We start from the raw sequence: 20,787 nt of genomic DNA, 5'->3' as shown, positions 1-20,787 counted from the left end.
ACTCCAAATATACTTACGGTAAGTCTTTGAAAGTCCACAGAATTCGGACGTTTTTATCGTAAATTGCAAAACAGAAACCAAAACAGAAAAAAAAACTAAATAAGCAAAGAAATAAAGTAAAAGCCGCGCTTAATATTCTGGGGTCTAGTCAAAGTAGCTCGCTTGATTACATCTTTTCGGTATAAGAAAGACAAAATTTTTACACCTGCCATAACCCAGATTACGGCAAACAACGAACTATCTCAAGTTCAAAACACTCATTGAATTTACCTACAAGGCCTTTCCTCGCCATTTAAAACTGAGCAGAGATAAATCTGCAAAGGGTGATTGTCGAAGGAAGCGAATAATATTTTCCCGTAAATCATTGACTTTTCCGAAGAAAAAAATCGTAGTCCTAGTCATTCAGCTCGAGTTTGTTTGCCGCGCCGGTGGGGCACTGATATTCTGCGTCCATGCGCTTTTCTACCAAGACGCTCTCTAATTGACAGGTGTCAGATCATGACAGATACTTATCAAAAAATGTTTCAAAGCTTGCTTCGAAGCCTACTAGATCACTGCTATCATTGCAGAAAGGAAATGTTTCGGTGGATCCTCATTCCTTAATTTCCATAACCCATCTTTTCAAAACGCAGCAACGTAGTAGGAATAGCAGGGAAAGTAGAAGATGCAGCAGTTGATGAAAACATGAAGACTCAACGAATCAACAAGAAATTGTCGGGCAAGTACGGGCACCCAGAGACACCAGTGAAAAAAAGGAGGGAAAGAACATCATGTAAACAAAACAGCAGCTCAACAGATGGGCAGAATATTTCGAGGAGCTGCTCAACAGACACAGACCAAGTCTAGTAAAACCCTCCGGAGATTCAGTCAGCAGAATACAACCTCCCTATAGACTGCAGAAAGCCAACCAAAGAGGAGGTTAAGACGCCCTTCAAGCTTCTGAACGGAAACGCTTCAGGACCTGGCAGAATACCAGCAGAAGCACTGAAGGTGCAGAGGAAATCCTTACCCCTTGTCTGAGAAGATCCGGGAAGAGGAAAAAGTACCTACAGACTGGAAGGAGGGATATCTTGTCAAGTTACCAAGGAAAGGAGACATCAGCAACTGCTCCAACTAAAGAGGAATAGCACTTCTCTCCGTGCCTGGAAAGGTCTTCAACAGATTCATTCTAGGAAGATTAAAGGACGAAATGGACCCAAAACTGAGAAACCAGCGAGCAGGCTTCCGAAGGTAAAGATCGTGCGCTGATCACAGAATGTTGGCGTAATTACGGCCATGAACTATTCGGATTAATAGGCTGCTACTTATGCTGGGCGATAGGTGCACTGCTGAAAAGTTAATAGTTTAGGCTACAACAGAAATGGTAGTAGCAAGTTAGAGCTAGGACCAGAAATTTGGTCATGAGAGATTAAGGAAAACAATGCGTTTTAATTTTGAAAGGAAAGGGGGAAATGTTTGATGAACAATCCTAAAATTGAATTGAAAGAAAAGAAATAGTATGCACTAGATGAAGAGTTAAATTCAATTTAATACACAGATATGGCCGCCTTTTCATGGTTTGTACACCCCATTGTATCATCTGCGTAATCTGGTACATTCCCCTCGTTTATGAGTCGACGATAGTCACCTCTGAGAAATGCCAAGCAGCCTCACATTCTAATCAGCAATACCAATTTCTGTGTAATTTCTTTGTTCTAATTTATTACTGATTATTTAATCCAAAATTTTTTCCTTCTCTGTCCAATCTTCTTATCCATTCATCAGAACTTTGGTTATTTTGGACAAGTTTACCAGCTATTCCCTTCAACTCTTAAATACCGACTAATTACTTTCACAATATCGAAAAAGGTTCCCAACAAATTTGAAACCACAAACGACGGGGATTGAAAACAGAGACAAACTGAAGACATAGTTTTTGCTTTCAGGATGAATTTCAATTAACGCAATATCTAAATCGGCCTTCTTTGCTTCGACAATTTGCACTCCATTGCAGATCATTCCCAAATATCCAAACGCCAATCGTAGCCTTCATCTCTTTTAAATAATTCGTGTGCGGTACTCATCAAACAAAACAGACTGAGAAGATCACAACTCTCCACCAAAGCAAACGAGCTTACTTTTCGCCCGGAGATCCTACATCTAACCCGGCTTTGTTGTCGGAAATCTCTTGTCGATCCGCCTCTTCTGAAGACGGTTTGAGTCCCCTAATGGTCAGATCATACACGACTTCCTCGATTTTCTTCAGATCATATTTGAGTCCATCAAATTTTTTTCTAAGAGAGTCATTTTTAAGGTTCAAAAGTCTGAAGCCAGCGTCTAGTTCAGCCACAAAGGCAGCTATTCGGAAAGGCCGGCCATAGTCGGCTGATGTGACACTGTTCACTGCAAACCGTGACTGGAACAAAACAAAATCAGTGAGATGGAGGGAAGACGAACTAAATGCACATTTTAAATGTATCTGAATCAGTTTTGAAAATTAAAGTGGCCTTAACGAGTTTATCAACTTTAAGTAATGTATTAAAATCATCACAGAACAGACGCTACAAAAGGAGACAACATATCAGTACATGACAATCATGAACATGAACCCTGACAGACTCTTTCTTTTGAAAGTTGTACTGAAAATTCAACTTGACTTTATATGGGATTGGTGTTTTTCAAAATATGTCTATTGTGGAGATCAGCATAGTCCTATTTTCCTTTTAAATTCAAAGTGAAAATTAATAGTGTTTTATAATACATGTATTTTCCACGATGTTGCAAGCAAACTCTATATACATGTTGTGACGTTTCTTCTTCTGCTCTATCTCTTAAAATGGCAGGAATATTAATTATACGTAGAAGAAAATTCAAAGGCTTTTGCCTTTTTTTTACGAGGTATATTTAAAAGCAGATACTTTTCCGGCTAGGGTTTTTTCAGAGAATAGCCCCTAACTCCTTCGGATGCGCTAAAAAATGAAGTGTCCCACACCAGTCAAATATAATTTTGAGAAACTTATAAGACTAACCATCTCATTAGCAAGTAGAAGAAGGCCGGTGAGAAAATCATCCAGATCGATATGAAAACCATCCGTTGTCCTGTCTACTTGAACTACAAGGACAAGCATAAACACATAATTAGCAAAGATTAAGAATAAACTGTGGCTGTGTAATTTCAGGGACTTTAATTGAAATTTGGAGTTCCTCAGTTCAATCCTCTGTATTGAGCCATTTCCGTGATGCAAATATGTCGTGGGCAAAATTGCAGCAAGGATAAACTGTGCACTTAACCAAAATGGCTCATCCAGCCTGTGCTTATTCTGTAGCATGAAGTCGGACTAGGAGTACTGTTTCTCCACGTGGATGCAATGCCAGTCCATCGCAAGTAAAATTTAATCTTAGCTTTCTCGCATCTGCGTTCGACCTGTAAATGTCGTTTGCATCTGCAAGAACACTCGGGTCGCACACGTGAACCATCCCCTACAGGTCTGAATCACAGTCACCTACCTCCAAGCATTTCTGCTAATTCTAGCCGAGTGATGAGTCGTTCACTCTCCAGGTACACAATAAAACCACCAAGAAAGGCAAACCTTTGGCTAGTAAAGCGCCAGTGATCACAGAATCTGCAACGAAATTGATACGAACAAGGATAACATGCAGTGAGGGCCTATATCTAATTAACATCAGTGTTACATTTTACATTGGAGCTATCCTCTTTAAGTTTTGTTCTTTTTATAGATAAATGTGAACAGTAGCCTTAAAGCAGCGATCACGAGTGTCTTTAACTCTAAGGAATGGAATTCTGTATCCTTTCCAAGAGGCCTAATAACAAGATCCAGTTGTCCTTGAGGATATTTTAAGGCTTCAGGAAATTAAAGAGACTAAGAAGATTAGGAAAAGGGAAGGACAAGGATATAACGAGAACGATAGAACAACGAAAACGACAACAACAACAATGAATGACGTTAAATTCTACATGGAGTGAAAAGTCAGGAGGTAAAAGAAACAATCAAGTATGGATTGTCCTAAAATATATCACAGCAACAACAATCCTTTATTTGTGCTCTTCAGATTTTGAGAAGAAAGATAACAAATAAATGGAAATAAAAATTATATTAAAAATGACACCAATGCTAAAGAATATGCAATGTGAGTCTCAAGATGAGAAAAATCAAATGCAGTGTACCAGAATGAGTGTCTTTCCACTATGGTTACACTTAAATGATGCATGTGAAAAAATACACTTCATGTTGTGACAGCAGATCACAGTTGTCCGCCTAAGAAATTTCCTGTTTTTAATTCCATATTTCCCACAGGGCAAAGGTTAAGTCTTTACTTAATAAGCCCTGCCTGTCATATGACTGACCTGTAATACTGACCAGAAGGTATTTTCTCTACAAGATTTTTGTATTGAGACTTCACTGTAGTCAACATTTCCCTGCTTTTTGCACAAATCTTCTCTATGGCTGGATGAAAGAGTAAAATAAATCCAAAATTCTCCCTGAACTGTTGGTATACATCATTAGACTGACAATAAGATGTTAATAAACAAAAATAAATTCTTAATTTCTACAAAAAAGTATATAACATTTACATGTCCTTATCACACAATACCATGTTCCAAGAATCAGCACCCATTGACTGAGCAGTGGGGCAGTAGGGGAAATATTTGGCTCTACAACAAAAAGTATCTACTGCTCACAGTGCAAGGTCTATATGTCACAACCAAGGTCTGTGAGCAGAACAGCCCTAACAAACTCTGTCAAGAGGTATTTTATCCTATGAACACTATTCCTGTCAGGTTAAATTTCACCAAAGTTCAAGTATAAATAACAAAAAAGAAATGATGCTATTCTGATCACCTTCTTCATAATACAAGAAATATCTACTTGACAATATTGAAACAAAATAAGCAAATCAAGATACCTTCTGGGCCTGGGGATTGATGCACTGCTTGCAAAACAGCCAGTATTTCTCTTGCAGACTGTTCCAAGTCTCTAGTCACTGTTTTGATTTCCTAAAAAAGGGGAATTTGCACTCAGTGCTACAAGTTCACTAGAAAATATTTGTTTTAAAAACTGAACATTTTCATTATCTTACATGGATGTCTTATAATGTATCATCTCTGGCTTGCTAGTGGTATTTCTTATTAAAAAGAAGTCTGCAGATCATGCTAGAAACAGCTCCATGGACTCATGCATGCAAAGATACAGCTCGTGAGTAGAAAAGCTATGTTTCTGAAGTAATAGCATGGAAAAGATCATGCATGCATTTAGCATACTCTGCAGACTGGTTGTTCAATTAAACTTGAAAAATCAAATTTCCACCCTTAAATTCTTTATATTCATGTAGTTTCCCCCTTCCCAGTTAGAGTTTTATTAACCCATGTTCTACATAATATTATATATTTTGCAAGATCTGAAAGGACCTTACGAGCCTCTTTAGTTGGTAGTCATTTCCTTTGTTCACGTGACCTTAATGTTTGATTCAGGGTGATAGAGTAATTAGATGCAAGTCACTCTTAATGGTTAAAGTGTTGTCAAAGGCAAAAAACCCAGGTCATGCGGATTCCCGATTTAGAGGCAAACTAATCTGAAAAACCACCCAAATCTTCAAAACAACAATTTTTCTGACGAGTAATTCTTTGTATTTCTATGGCAATAGGAGAAGTAAAATATATAACATATAGCCTGGAACAGCTTACAACACTAACTTTATTACTAAGCACGTGCGCATCAGTTATTGATTTGCTTTAACTTACAACACTTTTCCACAAAATAAAGTTAAACATCAAAGTTCCCTGAGACAGCGAGACCTTCGAAAAGCTTACCTCTCTTATCTCTTGGTCATTGGACAAGTATTCTTGGAATGACGCAAAGAGGGGTATAACAGTATTTCCTTCTGAGTTCATTGTCGTGTCCCTTTGTTTAGCCTCCATTTTGTTGAGTGCTCGTAATATGCTGTACAGCGGTATTCTGCCTAATTTGCTTACATATGTATGCACATTTGTTGGGATTTCAAAATGGCGTCCTTGCCAACCGATATGGTTTGTCAAAGTTTCATCTTCTTTTCCCGAATCTGTGACTTCATTTATTAACAAAAGACGGTTTTTGCATGATGGCAAACACGAGGCCACAAAAACTATCAACAAATAAGTCAGGAAGCAATTCGGTATGTTCTTGTTTCGGTGATATTCAAATTTATAACATTTTACATTTAGAGGAATCTTCAAAACTGAAAAAGTCATCAATCTGTATCCATGAACTATTTTCAGTCAAGTGTGGCTCTTGCTGCTGTAGCTCTTCAAGACCATATGACTCGCTCCCTTTCCCTCCAAGATCCATTCAAGAAAAAGAAAATCAACCATAGTTTACCAACTGCATCCAAAAAGAGGACAACCAAGGCCGTTGTAAACCGTGATGCCAAAGACGATCAGGACAAGAAAGAGTACGTTCTCGATCCAAAACCACCACCCCTTACCCTAGGTATGACTGAATATTGATGTATACCACAGGTCACCCAAGCTGGCACAACCAGCCCACACAAATATGTAAATGTATTTACGTTGTGCACTTATATATAATAGGCAACATATTAACTCCTTTTAGTAAAGCAAACTAAACTGGCTTTTTTCTTCACTTCCTCCGAATTATGTGAGTTTTCTCGATTGATTTATAACTATTAGGTCTGTTTTAGTTTCCCTGCCTTGTCATTTGCCCTTTACCCTTTGCTTTGGACAGAAACATAGGCATGTAAGAGTGTTCACAACTTTACTTGTTTACTGAGGCTCAGTGAGTAAGCTTGGATTTCCTGTGCATACTTATACAACTATGACATTCTGACCACAACAGGTGTCTTATTCACTCAAACAATACCTTATGACACTTCATGGGTAAAACTGGTAACTAGTTTACTTTCTGTTGATGTTGGCATGGACTTCAACCTGTGCTCATGTAAGATCACCTCAAAGCCATAAATGTATATAGCAAGGACTGGCCACTATACATGTACCTCACACCTGAGAATTAAACACACTACATCATCTTTAACAAGCATTCAATGAAGTTATTCTTGAAGTGCCCTAAAAGCTGGCAATCCACAGGATTGTGCTTTTGTTAAGGTTTTACATGTACTTGCTACTGTAGCTAATTGATTTTACATTTGAATTACTGAGAACTTGTTGCTGGGTTGGCAAGAATTCCAAATAAAGTTGACATCTAGTAATGGCAACAAACTTCTTAGCTCAGAAACTTGGCCTTGTTGAGGCTCCAGGACTTCTTCTGACAGACAAAGAATGGAAAGAGGTTAAGAAGAAATCCAATGAAAGACAGGATTCTAGTCAGCCATGTGTAATCTGCAAAGAAGACTTTGGTTTACAACAGCAGGTAATGTGTGTTATTTCCTAGGTGAACCATGCTATAATGTATTACACAGACTGTCACAGACATACATGTTGACAATCTCATTCATGCATTTATTTAATACTTATTGTAAGTTATAATTATCTTATAACTTTTCTCTTTGACAGAGTACATGTTTCACAATAATTAAGAGTCTTAGCACTTTAGAAATATAAAAGTACTCTCTGATAATAATTTATAATCAGAAGGAACAAAGGTGATAGGAAAGATGCCACAGTTTTTGAGACTATAAGTTTTGCAAAAACTATGACAAGCCAAATCTAATTGCTGAAGAGTTTGTAAGCAAATTTTTGTCTTAATTTTATATGCTCCTAAAAAACTTATTGTAGTATTTCATAGTTGTGATGTACTGACTTCTTATCCCTGAAGCATTTTGGAATTTAAACCTGCTGTTTTTCTTAACCCTTTAATTCCCAGAAGTGATTAACATGAAACTTCTCCCTGTAATATCCATACATTATTCAGCAAACAGGTAATGAGAATATTCAAACTTATCTGATAGAAGCTGCTATCTTGATCTAGCACCAAGCTCTCATAACTAATTTACAAGGAAATATGTTGCAGCTAGAGGGGAGAATTAACAATCAGATCTTGGGAGTAAAAGAGTTAAAACTTTATGCCGTAGAGTTTTGCTTCATGTATGATTACTTGATGATATCTAATATAGTTGAAATGGGTGATATATTAAAAATGTTCATTTTCTTGAATTTTAGGTTTTGTTGTCATGCAGTCATGTTTTTCATAGGGTAGGTTTTGAGAATATTGCAATCACATGAAGCTTTATATGAATATCATTTTTATTACACATGCAAAAACTGAGCTTGTATTTTCCTTTAAAAAATTTTGGAATGTTCATCTAAAGATACACTGAAGGTATTTCACAGAGAAAATCAAGAAAGTGTCAAAACCAGAAATATTATTTTGCAAATGTTTTTGTGAGACTCAAGGAAAAGCCAGTCAGGCATGAATAAACTACATGTTAACATCAGGTTCATGAATGTCAAAGGAATTGTAGTATACTAATATTTACCTTAATTATGCCTTTTAGACTTGTCTTGAAGCATTTGAAAAGTTTTCTGGGCGCAAATCTTGTCCCATGTGTAGAAAAGAACAGTACCAAAGAAGGATTATCCATGAAGGTGCCAAGGAGTACAGAGAGAAATGTGCAACAAAGTACTTGTTTGATCTCACATAGTAATGGCTTCAGCACCTCAGTCTTTGCATTCTGAGCAGGTTTTTAGTGACGGATTGACAGTTTGATCCCTCTGATGGTCACTTGACAAAAAATCTTTTTCAATGTGCTCACACATGACTCATCAGAATTCTAAGCAAATGGTAGAAACCAAACAGCTTCTGGAGATGGTGCAAGTGCAGACACTATGGTCACTGCTGAATTCTGTTCAGAAATTCCAAATGAAGGCTTCCACAGCCGTTATTTTAGCACAAGATTTACCTTAACCTTTCAAGGTTTTCAGCACTATGATGTCCTCTGCACTCATCAATCGCCCAAAAAAACAGTTTTATAACATACTTCTCCTTTAAATTCAAATACTATGTATTGATTCGTTCATTTTACTCATTTATCACAGAAACTTGTATAATATTTATTTAACATAACCTTTTTCATTCAGTCTCAGCACTAACCGTCTTGCTTTTGATCACCAATCAGGATACAGTCTGCCTGGCGTGGCTACATTGTGCGGCAGTGGTACAAGAGGTTAAGGCAAACAGTGCCACCAAAAGACCCCAAACTTAGAAAGAAGTTTTACGAAAACAAGGTATTTACCTGTTACTTCGTGTTTTTTGGAATTTATTTAATCGAATTGTGCCATCAATAGATAGACCCCATCAGTCAGTGTTTCTTTCCCTCTAATTCACACCAATTCATCCTTGATAGTGACGAAACAATTAAGCTACAACATTTTGCCTCACTCTCAATATGCACCTGTTTTGTTCAGTTAGTGGGAGCACCAAACTTGGGTTTAGGAGACACTCGTTCGAATCCCGTCGAGGCTTGAATTTTTTTCAGCTGCACTCTTTTTAACAAATATAGTTTTTTTTTTCAATTTGTCGTGCAGGGAAAATTATTTAGAATAGACAGGAACACAAAAGGCCTAGGCTGCTTTTTTCACCTTTCATTTACGCAAACAGAAGTCCGTTTTTATATCAAACGGATTCTAAAATTTAGTCATTTAGGATGGTTTTTTTTAACGTCTCTGCAATATTCTTATTCCAGTTTCAAGATATCACCGACCGTCTCCTTCAATCAATGGAAGCTAGTAACCAGAGTGTTGATAATCTGTTGTTGGAGATCGACCAATCCATAGCCGCTAGTCGTGACACGATGAGGTATGCACACAACTCAGATGTAAAGTACCCACCCCATCCCTCCCTTTTTTCTGCCCCCCCTCCCCCCCCCCAGCTCGAAACGACTTCATATGTGGAACCTCTCGCAAACTTACCTACTTTGTTATTAATTTTACTGCTTTTAGTTTTATCTTATGGAAGGCGTTTATTAATTCCCTAGACAATTGAACGAAAACAGTGAAGACACATCAACCGAGACAGACTGGGATCAAGTCCAACTTCAAGTATGTTCAATCAGTAAAAGTGTCCAGTCTCTCTCGTGCTCGATAGAGCGTAACGGATGTCATTTTTGCCCTTTGTTGTTATTGCTGGTCAACCGCTCTCTGTTCAACCTTCAAACCCGGAGAGTGGCCTGCATCTAATTTCTCGTTTCAGTAATACTACTGAATCATTCATTAAGATCATGAGAATAACGAAAGTGATCACCAACCTGAGAAGTTTTTCAAGTGTTAAGGAATTCTCCATGTCAATACCAAAGAAAATGTATCGAGAAGGGTATGGAGAATATTGATGCTGATATTAGGTTTAACGCTCGTTTTTTCCACTCTCAGGCCGTTCAGAGAAGTGTCACTGACTGTCCGATCTGTATCATGCCACTCACTGACCAAGGACTGTACCGGAAAAACCCTTCATCACGGCCCACTGTTCTTCTGTCTTGTTCACACGTGTTCCATGCCACATGTCTGCAGGCTTTTGAAGAATTTTCCTTTGAAAAACGCCGCGTGTGTCCTGTTTGTCGGTCTTCTTACCACAAGAAGATAATGTAGAGGCCATAAAAAGGAAACTCTTTTACACAGGACGATCATAGACTCTAGGAAATAACTTGTATAACTTGGAGAGGACGTTTAGAACAATTTCTCGTATTAAATTATTTTATAGTAAACGCAGGACTTAATGTGACTTTTGAATGGTTCCCCACTATAATACCACGCAGTCAATAATAATAATAATGATAATAATAATAATAATAATAATAATCTGTCTTTAATAAATCAGGAACAACAAACGTGTAACTTTACAATATGAGAAATTATAAATATAACTAAGAATATATGAAAAACTGTAACATTGTAACATTATGAAGTTCCTTATAGACGGTGAATTTAATTGAAGAAGCATTTGTTCAGGAAACAATGCTTCAAGATTCTCATTGAGTTTCCTTAAACCCCCTCTTCACGAAAAAACTCGGACCAAAAACAAAAAGAAGAGGGGGCATATATCGAAAGTTTAAAGCTTGACGGTGGACGTTACTTGTACTAGAGCAATAGCCGGGAATCGAGCCAGTTTTTTTAACTTAATACTTCCAGTTCTTAGCATCGTGAGTCTCCTGAGACGGCAGATAGAAATATATAACTAACGTAAATGTGCTAAAATGACTGACCAATTAAAAGAGTTTGTTCTTCTCGTGCGGAGAAAGACACAGAGAAGTACTGTGCAAATAAAGATAAATACTGTGCAAATTAGTGATGAAAACTGTTCATTAACTTTGTATATGATCGATTAGTAGAAGCGGGTTTTCTTTTCCTGTAGAAAACGAAATTGTGACAAAAATAGCATGCAGTGTAGTTGAGAATCCACCGAATTAGTCTTAACGGAGATATTTCCTTTTGCCACGCTCTGTAGATTGTTTCCCTAAAACTGAAACCATATTTATTACAATCAAAATTAATTAATTATGTATTCCACGGTCCTTGATTTCGGAAGTGTTTGTTTAGCGAATTCAATTGGCCCTTGATATTTCAATAACACCAACCAGTGCTTATTACCTTTTGTCAACTCAACTATAAAACCACGTGTTTACATAACAATGACCAACAATGCCTACCTAAGTGGTTGAATATACATCTCACCATGGCAACATCTCGCTATGTGGTTTATAAACAGTAAACGCGCTAGTTTTACAATAACGAAGTAATTGATAGAAGTACTGCAAGGTCGACGTAAAATGTCCGACGACAGACTGTTTGCGACGAGTTACAGATATGAAGTACGCAATCCGAACGCAAAGATGCTACAAAAAGCACTGACTCTGCAGAAATCGAGGATTGAGGTAAAACTATTAGGGGACAAACTAACGGTTACTTATTCTGTTTGATATAACTGAAACTGCTCGTGTTTCTGTTAGTTTCTCTCAGAAAGGCAACTTAAATTTCTGTCAAAACTGTCTGTGATAGTGGTAGTATATAAAAGATATATACTTCTAGATATCAGACTTTGTCATTCGGTAAGATATCGATCTATTTAAAAGTGAAATTATCTCAATTACCTGAGACTGGAAATCTAGGTCAGTTTCACCACTAATTACTGCTGTTACCTTGATTTGTTAATAGACAGATGAAAAAATCGCGCATAGAACAGAGGTTGAAAACTTGTGAGTAATTTTCGATATGTTTCCTGAATAATGTTTCCAACGCCTTGTAAGTCCTGGATTATAACATCGTAATTAATTTCTGGTCATTTGAGGTCTTTAAGTGAATTAGACAAGCATGTAGGTGTTAAAAAAAGGTAACTAAGCATTATCAACTTAGCTGATAACATAAACCAGCTACCGTAAAGAGTTTCAAAGTTGACGTTTCGAGCGTTAGCCTCTCGTCCGAGCGCTCCTTCATCCCATCGAGCGTTAGTCTATTGCTCTGACGAAGGGCAAACGCTCGAAACGTCAGCTTTGAAACTCTCTGTGGTGGCTAATTTACGTTATTATCTCAGTTGATAATACTAAATTACACTGCTATACTCTCCCACCGACGCAGCACCGCAGTTTCTTTAGAAACTTACCCCCTTGAAAAAAAAGTGAACTCGGGAGTTTGTTGAGATGGAAGATTTTTAGTCGCCTTTTTCCAGAAAACGACTTTCACACACTAAACTTAATTAATTTCGCGATAGTAGCGTCGCTCACCGACACAAGACGATGAGGTTACTAAACTACTACCGTCATGGGACGTTTAGGAAAAATTAAAAATAATGCATGTAAAAGGTTTCCTTTGAAGTGAAAGGCCCACATTAGCAGAATTTCTATATCTTGCCAAATAAGCTCCGCACAGTTTCAATGCTCCAATTTTTTCCTGTTTTCAGTTAGTCGTTCTCCTAACTTTACCGATATCTTTTTTAGAGTTTCAAGTGAACTGGAAAGAGCACGGTGGTTCAGTTCTCTTGAAGAGGTAAGGCAAGCCTTTGTCAGGTATATCAAACTCAATTGAATTTTTAGCAGTTATCATAAAACTTCCTATGTTCCAACCCGTTCTCTAAAAAGGGAAACCCACAGACGCTAGATATGAGTGCATTACGCGGGCCGGGGGATTGGTACTGGTTACCGGTTACTAGCTTTGTTCCTCCTTCACTTATGAATGTAAAGGATGTTCGTTTGTTGTGTGTCTTGGAAAGGTACCTGAGGGGAAGGGTGGGGGAAAAGGTCGTTGTAGTAATGTAATGCACTGCACCTCACACCCCCGACCCGAGATTTAAAATCAAGTAGCAAAGCTTCAGAAATTCAATATTTAAACGAGGGAGTAGGGAAAAGCGAGCTGAAAACGAAGTTGGGAAAACAGTCCACAAGTTTCTCCAATCTTTCCGCCTCTTCTTTCGTATTATTCCTACTCCTGCAATTGCACCGTAGTTTGTGGTTGAGTGTACATCCAAAAAAAGGAAAATGTTTCTCAATTTACGAGTTGCTTTACATTCACACCCTGTCACACTCTGTTCACGGGTTATTCACTGCTAGCTAGCTTTCCGCTCTTGAAAAAGGAACATTTGATCACAGGTGCTCCAAAAAGTGAAAAAAAAAACTTCCTTAACTGACGTAATCTGTTGTAGGACAGTGAAAAGCGGCGCCAGAAAAGAGAAAAAGAGCTTGCCGACGATGAACTAAAGATGGCCAACGAACAATTCATAAAAGTATGTTTCTACATTGTTGTGTGAACTGCAAGAAAAAAATTCCTTTCTCGCTCACATGCTGTCGCCAACTTAATGATTTCTTGCTTTTTCGTTTTCCGAAAAGTATGCCACTGAAACATATAGTGTGTGTTTCACGGTACGTATGGTCCTTTTTAAACCAGTTAACCCCTTAGAATGGTTAGTTAAATAATCACCAACTTAAAAAAACCTTAGTTCTCAGACAAATTATCCTATATAGTACCACAGAAAACTCCCAGAGCACGGAATGGACAACATGCATACCTATATTCAAATAGTAAAGCTGCTTCTGGCGAATGAGCTCCAGCCCTCTGCCGTGATTATTTTAAACTTCTCGTCTCGTTTACTTATTTTTCGCTGATTCAGTCATTTCGTTTCTTTGTTTGAATGTTTGATGTATCTCTTCTCTTCCACAGATTCGCCGTGCTCGACTTAAAAAGTTGTTAACAGAGGAAAATATCCAATACGAGAAAGAGCTCAATGGTTTCGGAAAAGCCTTCTACAAGAAAAGAATTTAAGCCTACATTAGCGTTGTTAAGAAGATTCCGCGCACCTTTGGCTTATAAGTTAGATCTATCATCAATCGTCTTATTACTACATGTTATTTTATCATTAGATAGCTTCAAAGTAAATAACCGAGATTTTTTTCTCAAACCCGTAAGACGAAAACGAACTAGAGTGTTATGGTTTATTGAGAATCTTAACGGTCAAATCCAGAGGTCAACATATCTCCGAAGGGCTTCCTTGCGAAAAGACTATTAACCGACTGTTCCTCCCCCATCAAAGAGCGACATCTCCTCAATATGCAACAAGAAGCGGACGAAAGGTTATTTCTCTGGCGTGAAGTGTGACCCAGCCCCTTCTCGTCATTCCACACTATGTGTTTGCCCATCCCCCTCCTCCCTTACGTTATTAGGACCGTGCGGAAAGAAATAATACCGTTGGTAATCGATTGAGAATGGCTTCTTTACCTGACTTTTGCTGCAGGTTGTGTTACATGATTGCATGATTGACAGCCAGGTTTCCTTCTGCTGCTGATTAGACGGATCAATATCAGTATCTGGGCAACTGCCCACCTACCCCTCCCCTAACCCAACATTAACCTTAAGTTGTTGTCAATTGACTGTTGTTGAGTTAGGGGAGGGGCAGGTGGGCAGTTGCCCAGATACTGATATTGATCCGATTAGACAAAGTCCCCATGAATAGTGGATTGTCGAGTGTCAAATGCATTGGGCAGGGGAGGGGAGGGAAGGGGGGTAGTACTACTGATGCTTGAGCAGACCACTCTGCACCACTGATGCATTGAGATGCAGCAGAGGAGATAGCAAGGTCTGCAAACATGGGCATATGCAGTGTTATGAGTATTAGTAGATACCACACTAATAAATAATGCTTTTCACACACCCTGATCAGCTAGTTTGGAGGTGAATAACAAGCACTTTTCACCTCCAAGCTGAAGATAAGACAAAATTGGGCATAAGGAGTATAATTTCTGACCATTTTTTTTGTAAAGGAAAGAAATAAACTGATATTTTACATATTATATTTTTTACAACCTTTATTTACCTTGTTTGTCTGCCCATTTTAATGTCTCCAACATACCAACTTAATTGTCTTTTAAACAAAACATTATTTTACAATCTAAAAGTTTTTTTATTTTTCCTGGTACAGTTGGTTTAACCATGTTGGTATTTTTCTGTTTCCAAACTTCCTTGTACTTAATAAGTACCAAAAATTGAAAATATTCCTCAATAGATCGACCAAATCTCTGGGTACTTTGTACCTTCCATCATGCATATAAGTGACCAAAAAGAAAAAAAAACAAAATACTTGCCCATAGATTAACTCTACCAAGTCGTTTTATGTAGAAACTCAATTTTCAACTTTTCAACCTAAGGTCTTTGTGAAATATAGAAAAATATGTATTAATATACAAATACATATTTGTTTTCAAATTCACTTGTATTTAGTAAGTATCAAAAACTGAAAATATTCCTAAAAATATCAACCAAATCTCTGGGTACTTTGCACCTTCCATCACACGTCTTAGTGACCCAAAAGAAAAAAAAATTAAATTTTTTTCCCATGGGTTGACTCTACCAAGTTGTTCTATGTGAAAACTAAATTTTCAACTTTTCCACCCTAAGATCTTTATCAAATATTGAGAAATATATTGAAATGTATATAAATACTTTTAACCACTCAAAAATGATCAAGCAGCTTCTGAGTGGAAGACTGTAGACTATGAGCAATCCTTCTTTTTCCCTTCTTTATGGTAAAAGAAAAAAAAAAAAGAAAAAAATTCAAGGCATGCACCTCACTTCCAAAGTTCCAAGTGCTGCCCCAACATCAATTATTTGCACAACGGATTTCCCAAAAAGGAGGAACTGATTATAGTTTAGGATGGTGGTGGTGGTTCATTCAATCAGTGTCCACATCAAGCCTTCGATATTGACTCTTATAGGCTAGAAGCAGAGGAACACAAACTGCAATGCCACCTACACTGACCCAGTTCATCCATTGGACATTAGACATTGGAAACATGAAGGCTGCATCAAACACAAATATCACTGTATTACCCAGAACAAGGCCTATGCCGGCAGATGTCCCCTCCCCCACAGGGTAAACACACTCCATAATAAGCTCAAACAGAAGTGGAATTGTGCAGTTAAAAAACAACCCACTGCAGATAATTGAAGCAAATAAAAGCTCCTGGGAAAAGGGCAAGATTTGAGAACAGGTCAGAGTGAAGATCAGCTGCATTATAGTAGTGCCAGTGAGAAGACCCACAAGGATTTCCTTAGTCCACCACTTTATGATATCTGCCGACCTGACAACAAAGGAAAGAGACTTGTGACAAAAGATAACCAATTGTAATAATTAACTTCTTTGTTACCGACTTAGTTACTACCCAAGAGCCGTACAAAAATGACGGCCAATATTACCCTGTACAGCTAGAGCAAACGAGATTAGGAAGTATCTTATTATATGACACAAGTAGCAAACTTGTTTCTTTTGAATTTTCTGGCTTTTATCAACAAATGTAGAAGGCTTATGACTGTTTCCTGGCTTGTATTTAGTCCAAATGAAAAAATCCCAACCGAGTAAAAACCAATCAGAATGTTCAGATTCACCTCAGGACTCTCCTGCCATATAATTATAAGCATTATAAACCTTTGGGTTAACTCCCAGAAGTGATTAACATGTAACTTCTCCCTATGAGATCCATACGTATTCTAGCAAACAGTTAATGAGAATACTAAAACTCATCAGGAAGAAGTTGTTATCTTGATCCTACACCATATTCTTCTAACTAATTCACAGGGAATTGTGCAGCAGCAAGAGGGGAGAATTAACAATCAGACCTTGGAGTTAAAGGGTTAAACATAAAGAGATCCTAACCCTCCTGTTGTATCATTAAAAAAGTGATAAGGGGTGAAAATCTTCAAGGGAGTGCAAGATTTCTTTTCTTTATCAACCTAAGATTAAAAATATTTCTTCAAAATTTACTAGGACTTTTTTTTTTTGTTTTTACTCTACCAGCTTTCCACCCCTTCCCACCCCGATCACACTTGCTACTGGTTCTATCCCTTACCATATGGTATTTGAACCTAATCTAATGCAAGTCTCTTACTGAGAGGATGCATGGCAGCATGGAATGTGAATTTTGTTATATGCTCAACTCATAATGTCATAATGTAGTGTTTTAACAGGTTATATGGGCTTTTCCTGAAATGTGTCTTTTTGTTTACATGTTGAGAAAGAAAATGCACAGTGACATGGACAATCTTTGTAGTTTGTGGAAAATGCAGTACAAGGAAACACGTAACAGTGAATGTGGTGGGGTAAGGTTGAAAGGATTGAGATTAGCAAATAGCAGAACCAGAATAACCTGTAAATAATAAAATATAACCTTACAAAAACAAGGTTTTTACCTTGCAATAATAATTCCAGAAACAATTCCAGCTAAACTTCCACCAGTTCCCAGCAATCCAGAAGTTTTCTCATCAATTTTAAAAGGCTGAACAGCAAGGTCCTAAAACTGATGACCAACCTGAATAGATGCCAAATGATGCTGCAAAGACAAAGATCAACAACCAATAGGACCAATTGGTTATCAGCATTTTAATTCCTTCTACATATCCAATTTTGGTTTGTTTTCTTGTTAATTGTGTTATACTCGGAGGAAGAGGTGGCTTAGAAGGAAAATAGATGGTAACACACAAAAAAAGAAATGCTGCAATTCCAATCTGTACATAGAAGTAATCCATGAGTCTGCCCTCAATGAACTTAACATCCTTGTCTGTCAAATTATGCTTGTTACCCTCAAAGGTATCATTTGTCTCAGGTATCATTGTGGGTCCAATAAAGAAAGCCAGGGCAGCTCCAAAATTAGCAGCCAGGGTACCAATGGCTGTAGCAGTTGTGCGTTCACTTGGAGGAAACCAAGTTGTTGACACCAAGGGTGGGGCTCCATTTGGTATAAAGCTTGGCAGCATTGCTATAAGATGGCCAATGAAAATTACAACAGTTCTTACTGTGAGGTCACGAAAAGGAATCACTTGAATTACTTTCCCAACCAGAAGCATTGTAGATGTGACCTGAACAGATAACCTTAAACCTGCAAAGAAGGAATACATAATAACAGTCAAATTTAATAAAATCATGAATTAACAGAAATCCATTTGGGGGAATGTGCTTCTTGCAAGGCTCAACCCTTTGACCTGACTTAGAGTGACTGGCACCTAATTTCTCCTTTTAATATTATTACCCCTAATCATACATTAACGTCACAAGAATATAAGGAAAATTGATCACCAACTAAAGAAGCTATCTATTTAACAAATAGATTCCAAGTTGCCGTGCATCTCTTCAGTAATAGATCACAGATGACGCCAAAAATGTGGTAAGAACAAAAAAGTGGCACACGAGGCACAGCCAAGTGTGTCACTGATGTTCTTACCACATTTTGACATCCTCTGTGATCTATTACTGAACAGACACATGGCAACTTGGAATCTATTTTTATTATATATAAAGAATTTAAAAAAGTGTCAATGATGATGTCATCTATACATCTGTCCTCCAATAGATCATAAGTGAGAACCAATCAGAATGCATGCATAACTGAGCTTATTATATAAAATAAAACACATTCTCCTTGTCAGCACCTTAAGAAATGTAGATAGAAAAGTAAGGAGAATATGTATACTGATTTTAGGGTGTAAAGGGTTTAAGAATTGCTAAAAAAAAAATGTAACACTTAAGGTAGAGGAACAAATTTTCTACAATGAAAATAATTTGTGGAGAGTTGAGAGAGAGGACCTGAAATGGTCTAGGCCCCCTTTTTTTAAGCCTGTCAACTTCTCATTCAACATTAGTCCAATTAGGCTCTTTTGTACAGAAAATGTCAATACATGGATGACTTGGAACCCAGGGTTGAGAATCAATAAAATCCTCATCTGATCAAAATCAATAAATATGAAGAGAAATTTCAGAGCTCATTACCTCAGAAAAGAAGAGCAATATTCCACAGCCATCTCCTGGGCAACAGCTCAAGTTTTGTTTGCGCTTTTGCAATCTGCTCTATTCAGTTTAAGAGACTCCAGGAACATTAAAAAAGTTCAGCGTGACATTAAGAACGATGACATTGAGATTGACGTTTTTGAGGGAGCCATGCACTTACACAAACTTGAGGACAAAACTCTATTAAACTCAGTTATGTACTCACCAAAATTGTCGCGAAAGTAAATGAGCAATTGATATGCCCTCTTCAAAAATTACGAAAGAGATTCTAACATTCATAAATACATATTAATTAATTATGTAAACATAATTTTAAGTTTTTATGTCGGGTTACTCTTGCTTGGCATTTCGATGATTTTCCCCTATTATCTCAAAATTAAATATCTTGTTCCTTGGTAAACGATGAAACGATTATAACACCTTTACATGTGGGCGCAAGATTGTAAACAATTCATATGAAAACATAGGCTGAAGGTTTTCTTCTATTGAATTTTTTAAATGCATGTTATTTATAGAGCAAAATACCTCTCGTATCCATCAGCCACGTTGAAGGGAAAGCACCCATGATAGGACCGATCGCTCCCAGCGATGACAGCAAGAGAACTGTCCATTTTTCCCAACCGAACACAAGCCGACATGATCTTTGGATAGGACCCCAAGTGTTCCACATCATGTTCGATACCATCGAGGTTATAACGTGAACACGAACAGCACATACCATCGCCTTTTGTATACTTTGCATGTTCTTTCGTTCGATGATGATATTTCTTTGTTTTCAACATCTGTCTGCCTATCAGGACTGACAATATCATCATCGTGCAAAGGCCTCCTGCTTTCGCTGTCCTCCATTTTTGCACACCCGGTGAGAATCTCGTTCCTGGAGGCCACGCTCCCCTGATCCCACGCAGGGTATCCTCGAGTTTTGTTTTGAGTAACCGCTAGGTCCCAAAACGCTCTAAGTTGAATGAAGTAGGAGACTGGAGCTGGTAACATGGCATCAGTATTTTATTTATCGTGAACTGAAAATATTTGCTTGCAGACGTTGGAAAATTTGTCATCCAAAGTTAATTCTCACACTTGAGATTGAGGTTGGTGAAGAAGATTGTTCATTTGGCTGTGAAGCATCATGGAAAGAGCGATCAGTCCGCAGTTTTCAAGTGAGTTGCTTCGCGAATGAACAGTCCATCCGATCGTTCTGAGACACGAACAGAAGGATAATTTTTCACTTGTGGGTATTCGCGTAAAGAAAATGACCGAAACCTGGTACTTTTTTGATTAGCTGTTGAGTAATCATAACTGTCTTACTTGTTTACCTTGAGTGGGTGTGTGTGTGGGGTGTGTGTGTGTGTGTTGGAAATTTTCCTGTTGCTTTAGTGACTCTAGAATGTAACATCACAAATTTACTACGATTACAACGAGTCAGTATCTTGGCAGCAGGTGGCATCTTTGAAGACAAAAAACCTCTTTGAGTAAATAACCGACTTAATTGTTAACTTTGTGTGTTAAAAATATCTTGATTCCTTCTCTTTCAGTTGTAAAACTTCTTGTGATGCTGATGCAACACCAAACTAATTTAGAGGGCACA

General features: G+C 37.7%; 4 protein-coding genes across 4 annotated transcripts; 2 read left to right on the top strand and 2 right to left on the bottom strand.

Annotated features, from left to right (window-relative positions):
* Nucleotides 1-1,508: 1,508 nt before the first annotated feature.
* LOC131791137 (translin-like) lies at nucleotides 1,509-5,934 on the bottom strand. Its single transcript, XM_059108452.2, has 6 exons — nucleotides 5,810-5,934; nucleotides 4,906-4,996; nucleotides 4,346-4,445; nucleotides 3,487-3,602; nucleotides 3,009-3,091; nucleotides 1,509-2,395 (listed from the first exon to the last, which is right to left on the bottom strand). The coding sequence occupies exons 1-6, from the start codon at nucleotides 5,915-5,917 to the stop codon at nucleotides 2,114-2,116; spliced, it is 780 nt and encodes a 259-aa protein (XP_058964435.2). The 5' UTR covers nucleotides 5,918-5,934; the 3' UTR covers nucleotides 1,509-2,113.
* Nucleotides 5,935-6,001: 67 nt separating this feature from the next.
* LOC131791138 (RING finger protein 32-like) lies at nucleotides 6,002-11,230 on the top strand. Its single transcript, XM_059108454.2, has 9 exons — nucleotides 6,002-6,150; nucleotides 6,254-6,464; nucleotides 7,222-7,364; nucleotides 8,114-8,146; nucleotides 8,449-8,573; nucleotides 9,070-9,178; nucleotides 9,637-9,749; nucleotides 9,928-9,991; nucleotides 10,319-11,230. The coding sequence occupies exons 1-9, from the start codon at nucleotides 6,094-6,096 to the stop codon at nucleotides 10,532-10,534; spliced, it is 1,071 nt and encodes a 356-aa protein (XP_058964437.1). The 5' UTR covers nucleotides 6,002-6,093; the 3' UTR covers nucleotides 10,535-11,230.
* A 454-nt stretch (nucleotides 11,231-11,684) lies between these two features.
* On the top strand, nucleotides 11,685-14,624 carry LOC131791139 (cilia- and flagella-associated protein 141). The gene is made up of 5 exons (XM_059108455.2): nucleotides 11,685-11,817; nucleotides 12,098-12,138; nucleotides 12,877-12,925; nucleotides 13,578-13,658; nucleotides 14,093-14,624. Exons 1-5 carry the CDS (start codon nucleotides 11,713-11,715, stop codon nucleotides 14,192-14,194), a joined length of 378 nt encoding a protein of 125 aa, XP_058964438.1. The 5' UTR covers nucleotides 11,685-11,712; the 3' UTR covers nucleotides 14,195-14,624.
* A 568-nt stretch (nucleotides 14,625-15,192) lies between these two features.
* On the bottom strand, nucleotides 15,193-20,121 carry LOC131791185 (solute carrier family 49 member 4). The gene is given in 5 exon segments (XM_066173418.1): nucleotides 15,193-16,506; nucleotides 17,612-17,712; nucleotides 17,714-18,297; nucleotides 19,728-19,896; nucleotides 19,899-20,121. Coding segments are annotated over 5 exon segments (1,416 nt in total). The 5' UTR covers nucleotides 20,052-20,121; the 3' UTR covers nucleotides 15,193-16,097.
* Between the last annotated feature and the right edge of the window lie 666 nt (nucleotides 20,122-20,787).

This window comes from Pocillopora verrucosa, chromosome 10 (genome assembly GCF_036669915.1).
Source record: "Pocillopora verrucosa isolate sample1 chromosome 10, ASM3666991v2, whole genome shotgun sequence".
Classification (NCBI taxonomy): domain Eukaryota; kingdom Metazoa; phylum Cnidaria; class Anthozoa; order Scleractinia; family Pocilloporidae; genus Pocillopora; species Pocillopora verrucosa.
The sequence above is the reverse complement of the archived record's forward strand: the minus strand, read 5'-3'. Positions and strand labels throughout refer to the sequence as shown.

What these genes read in the sequence shown, in the direction of transcription:
- LOC131791138 (XM_059108454.2), top strand. Translation starts at nt 6,094, where the DNA reads ATGATGGCAAACACGAGGCCACAAAAACTATCAACAAATAAGTCAGGA. An exon ending in ACTTTGGTTTACAACAGCAG is followed by an intron (nt 7,365 to 8,113) that starts GTAATGTGTGTT and finishes CTTGAATTTTAG; the next exon opens with GTTTTGTTGTCATGCAGTCA. An exon ending in AGAAGTTTTACGAAAACAAG is followed by an intron (nt 9,179 to 9,636) that starts GTATTTACCTGT and finishes TTCTTATTCCAG; the next exon opens with TTTCAAGATATCACCGACCG.
- LOC131791137 (XM_059108452.2), bottom strand. Translation starts at nt 5,917, where the DNA reads ATGGAGGCTAAACAAAGGGACACGACAATGAACTCAGAAGGAAATACT. An exon ending in CCTTCTGGTCAGTATTACAG is followed by an intron (nt 3,603 to 4,345) that starts GTCAGTCATATG and finishes ATTTCGTTGCAG; the next exon opens with ATTCTGTGATCACTGGCGCT. An exon ending in TTCTACTTGCTAATGAGATG is followed by an intron (nt 2,396 to 3,008) that starts GTTAGTCTTATA and finishes GTTTTGTTCCAG; the next exon opens with TCACGGTTTGCAGTGAACAG.
- LOC131791139 (XM_059108455.2), top strand. Translation starts at nt 11,713, where the DNA reads ATGTCCGACGACAGACTGTTTGCGACGAGTTACAGATATGAAGTACGC. An exon ending in AGAACAGAGGTTGAAAACTT is followed by an intron (nt 12,139 to 12,876) that starts GTGAGTAATTTT and finishes TATCTTTTTTAG; the next exon opens with AGTTTCAAGTGAACTGGAAA. An exon ending in CCAACGAACAATTCATAAAA is followed by an intron (nt 13,659 to 14,092) that starts GTATGTTTCTAC and finishes TCTCTTCCACAG; the next exon opens with ATTCGCCGTGCTCGACTTAA.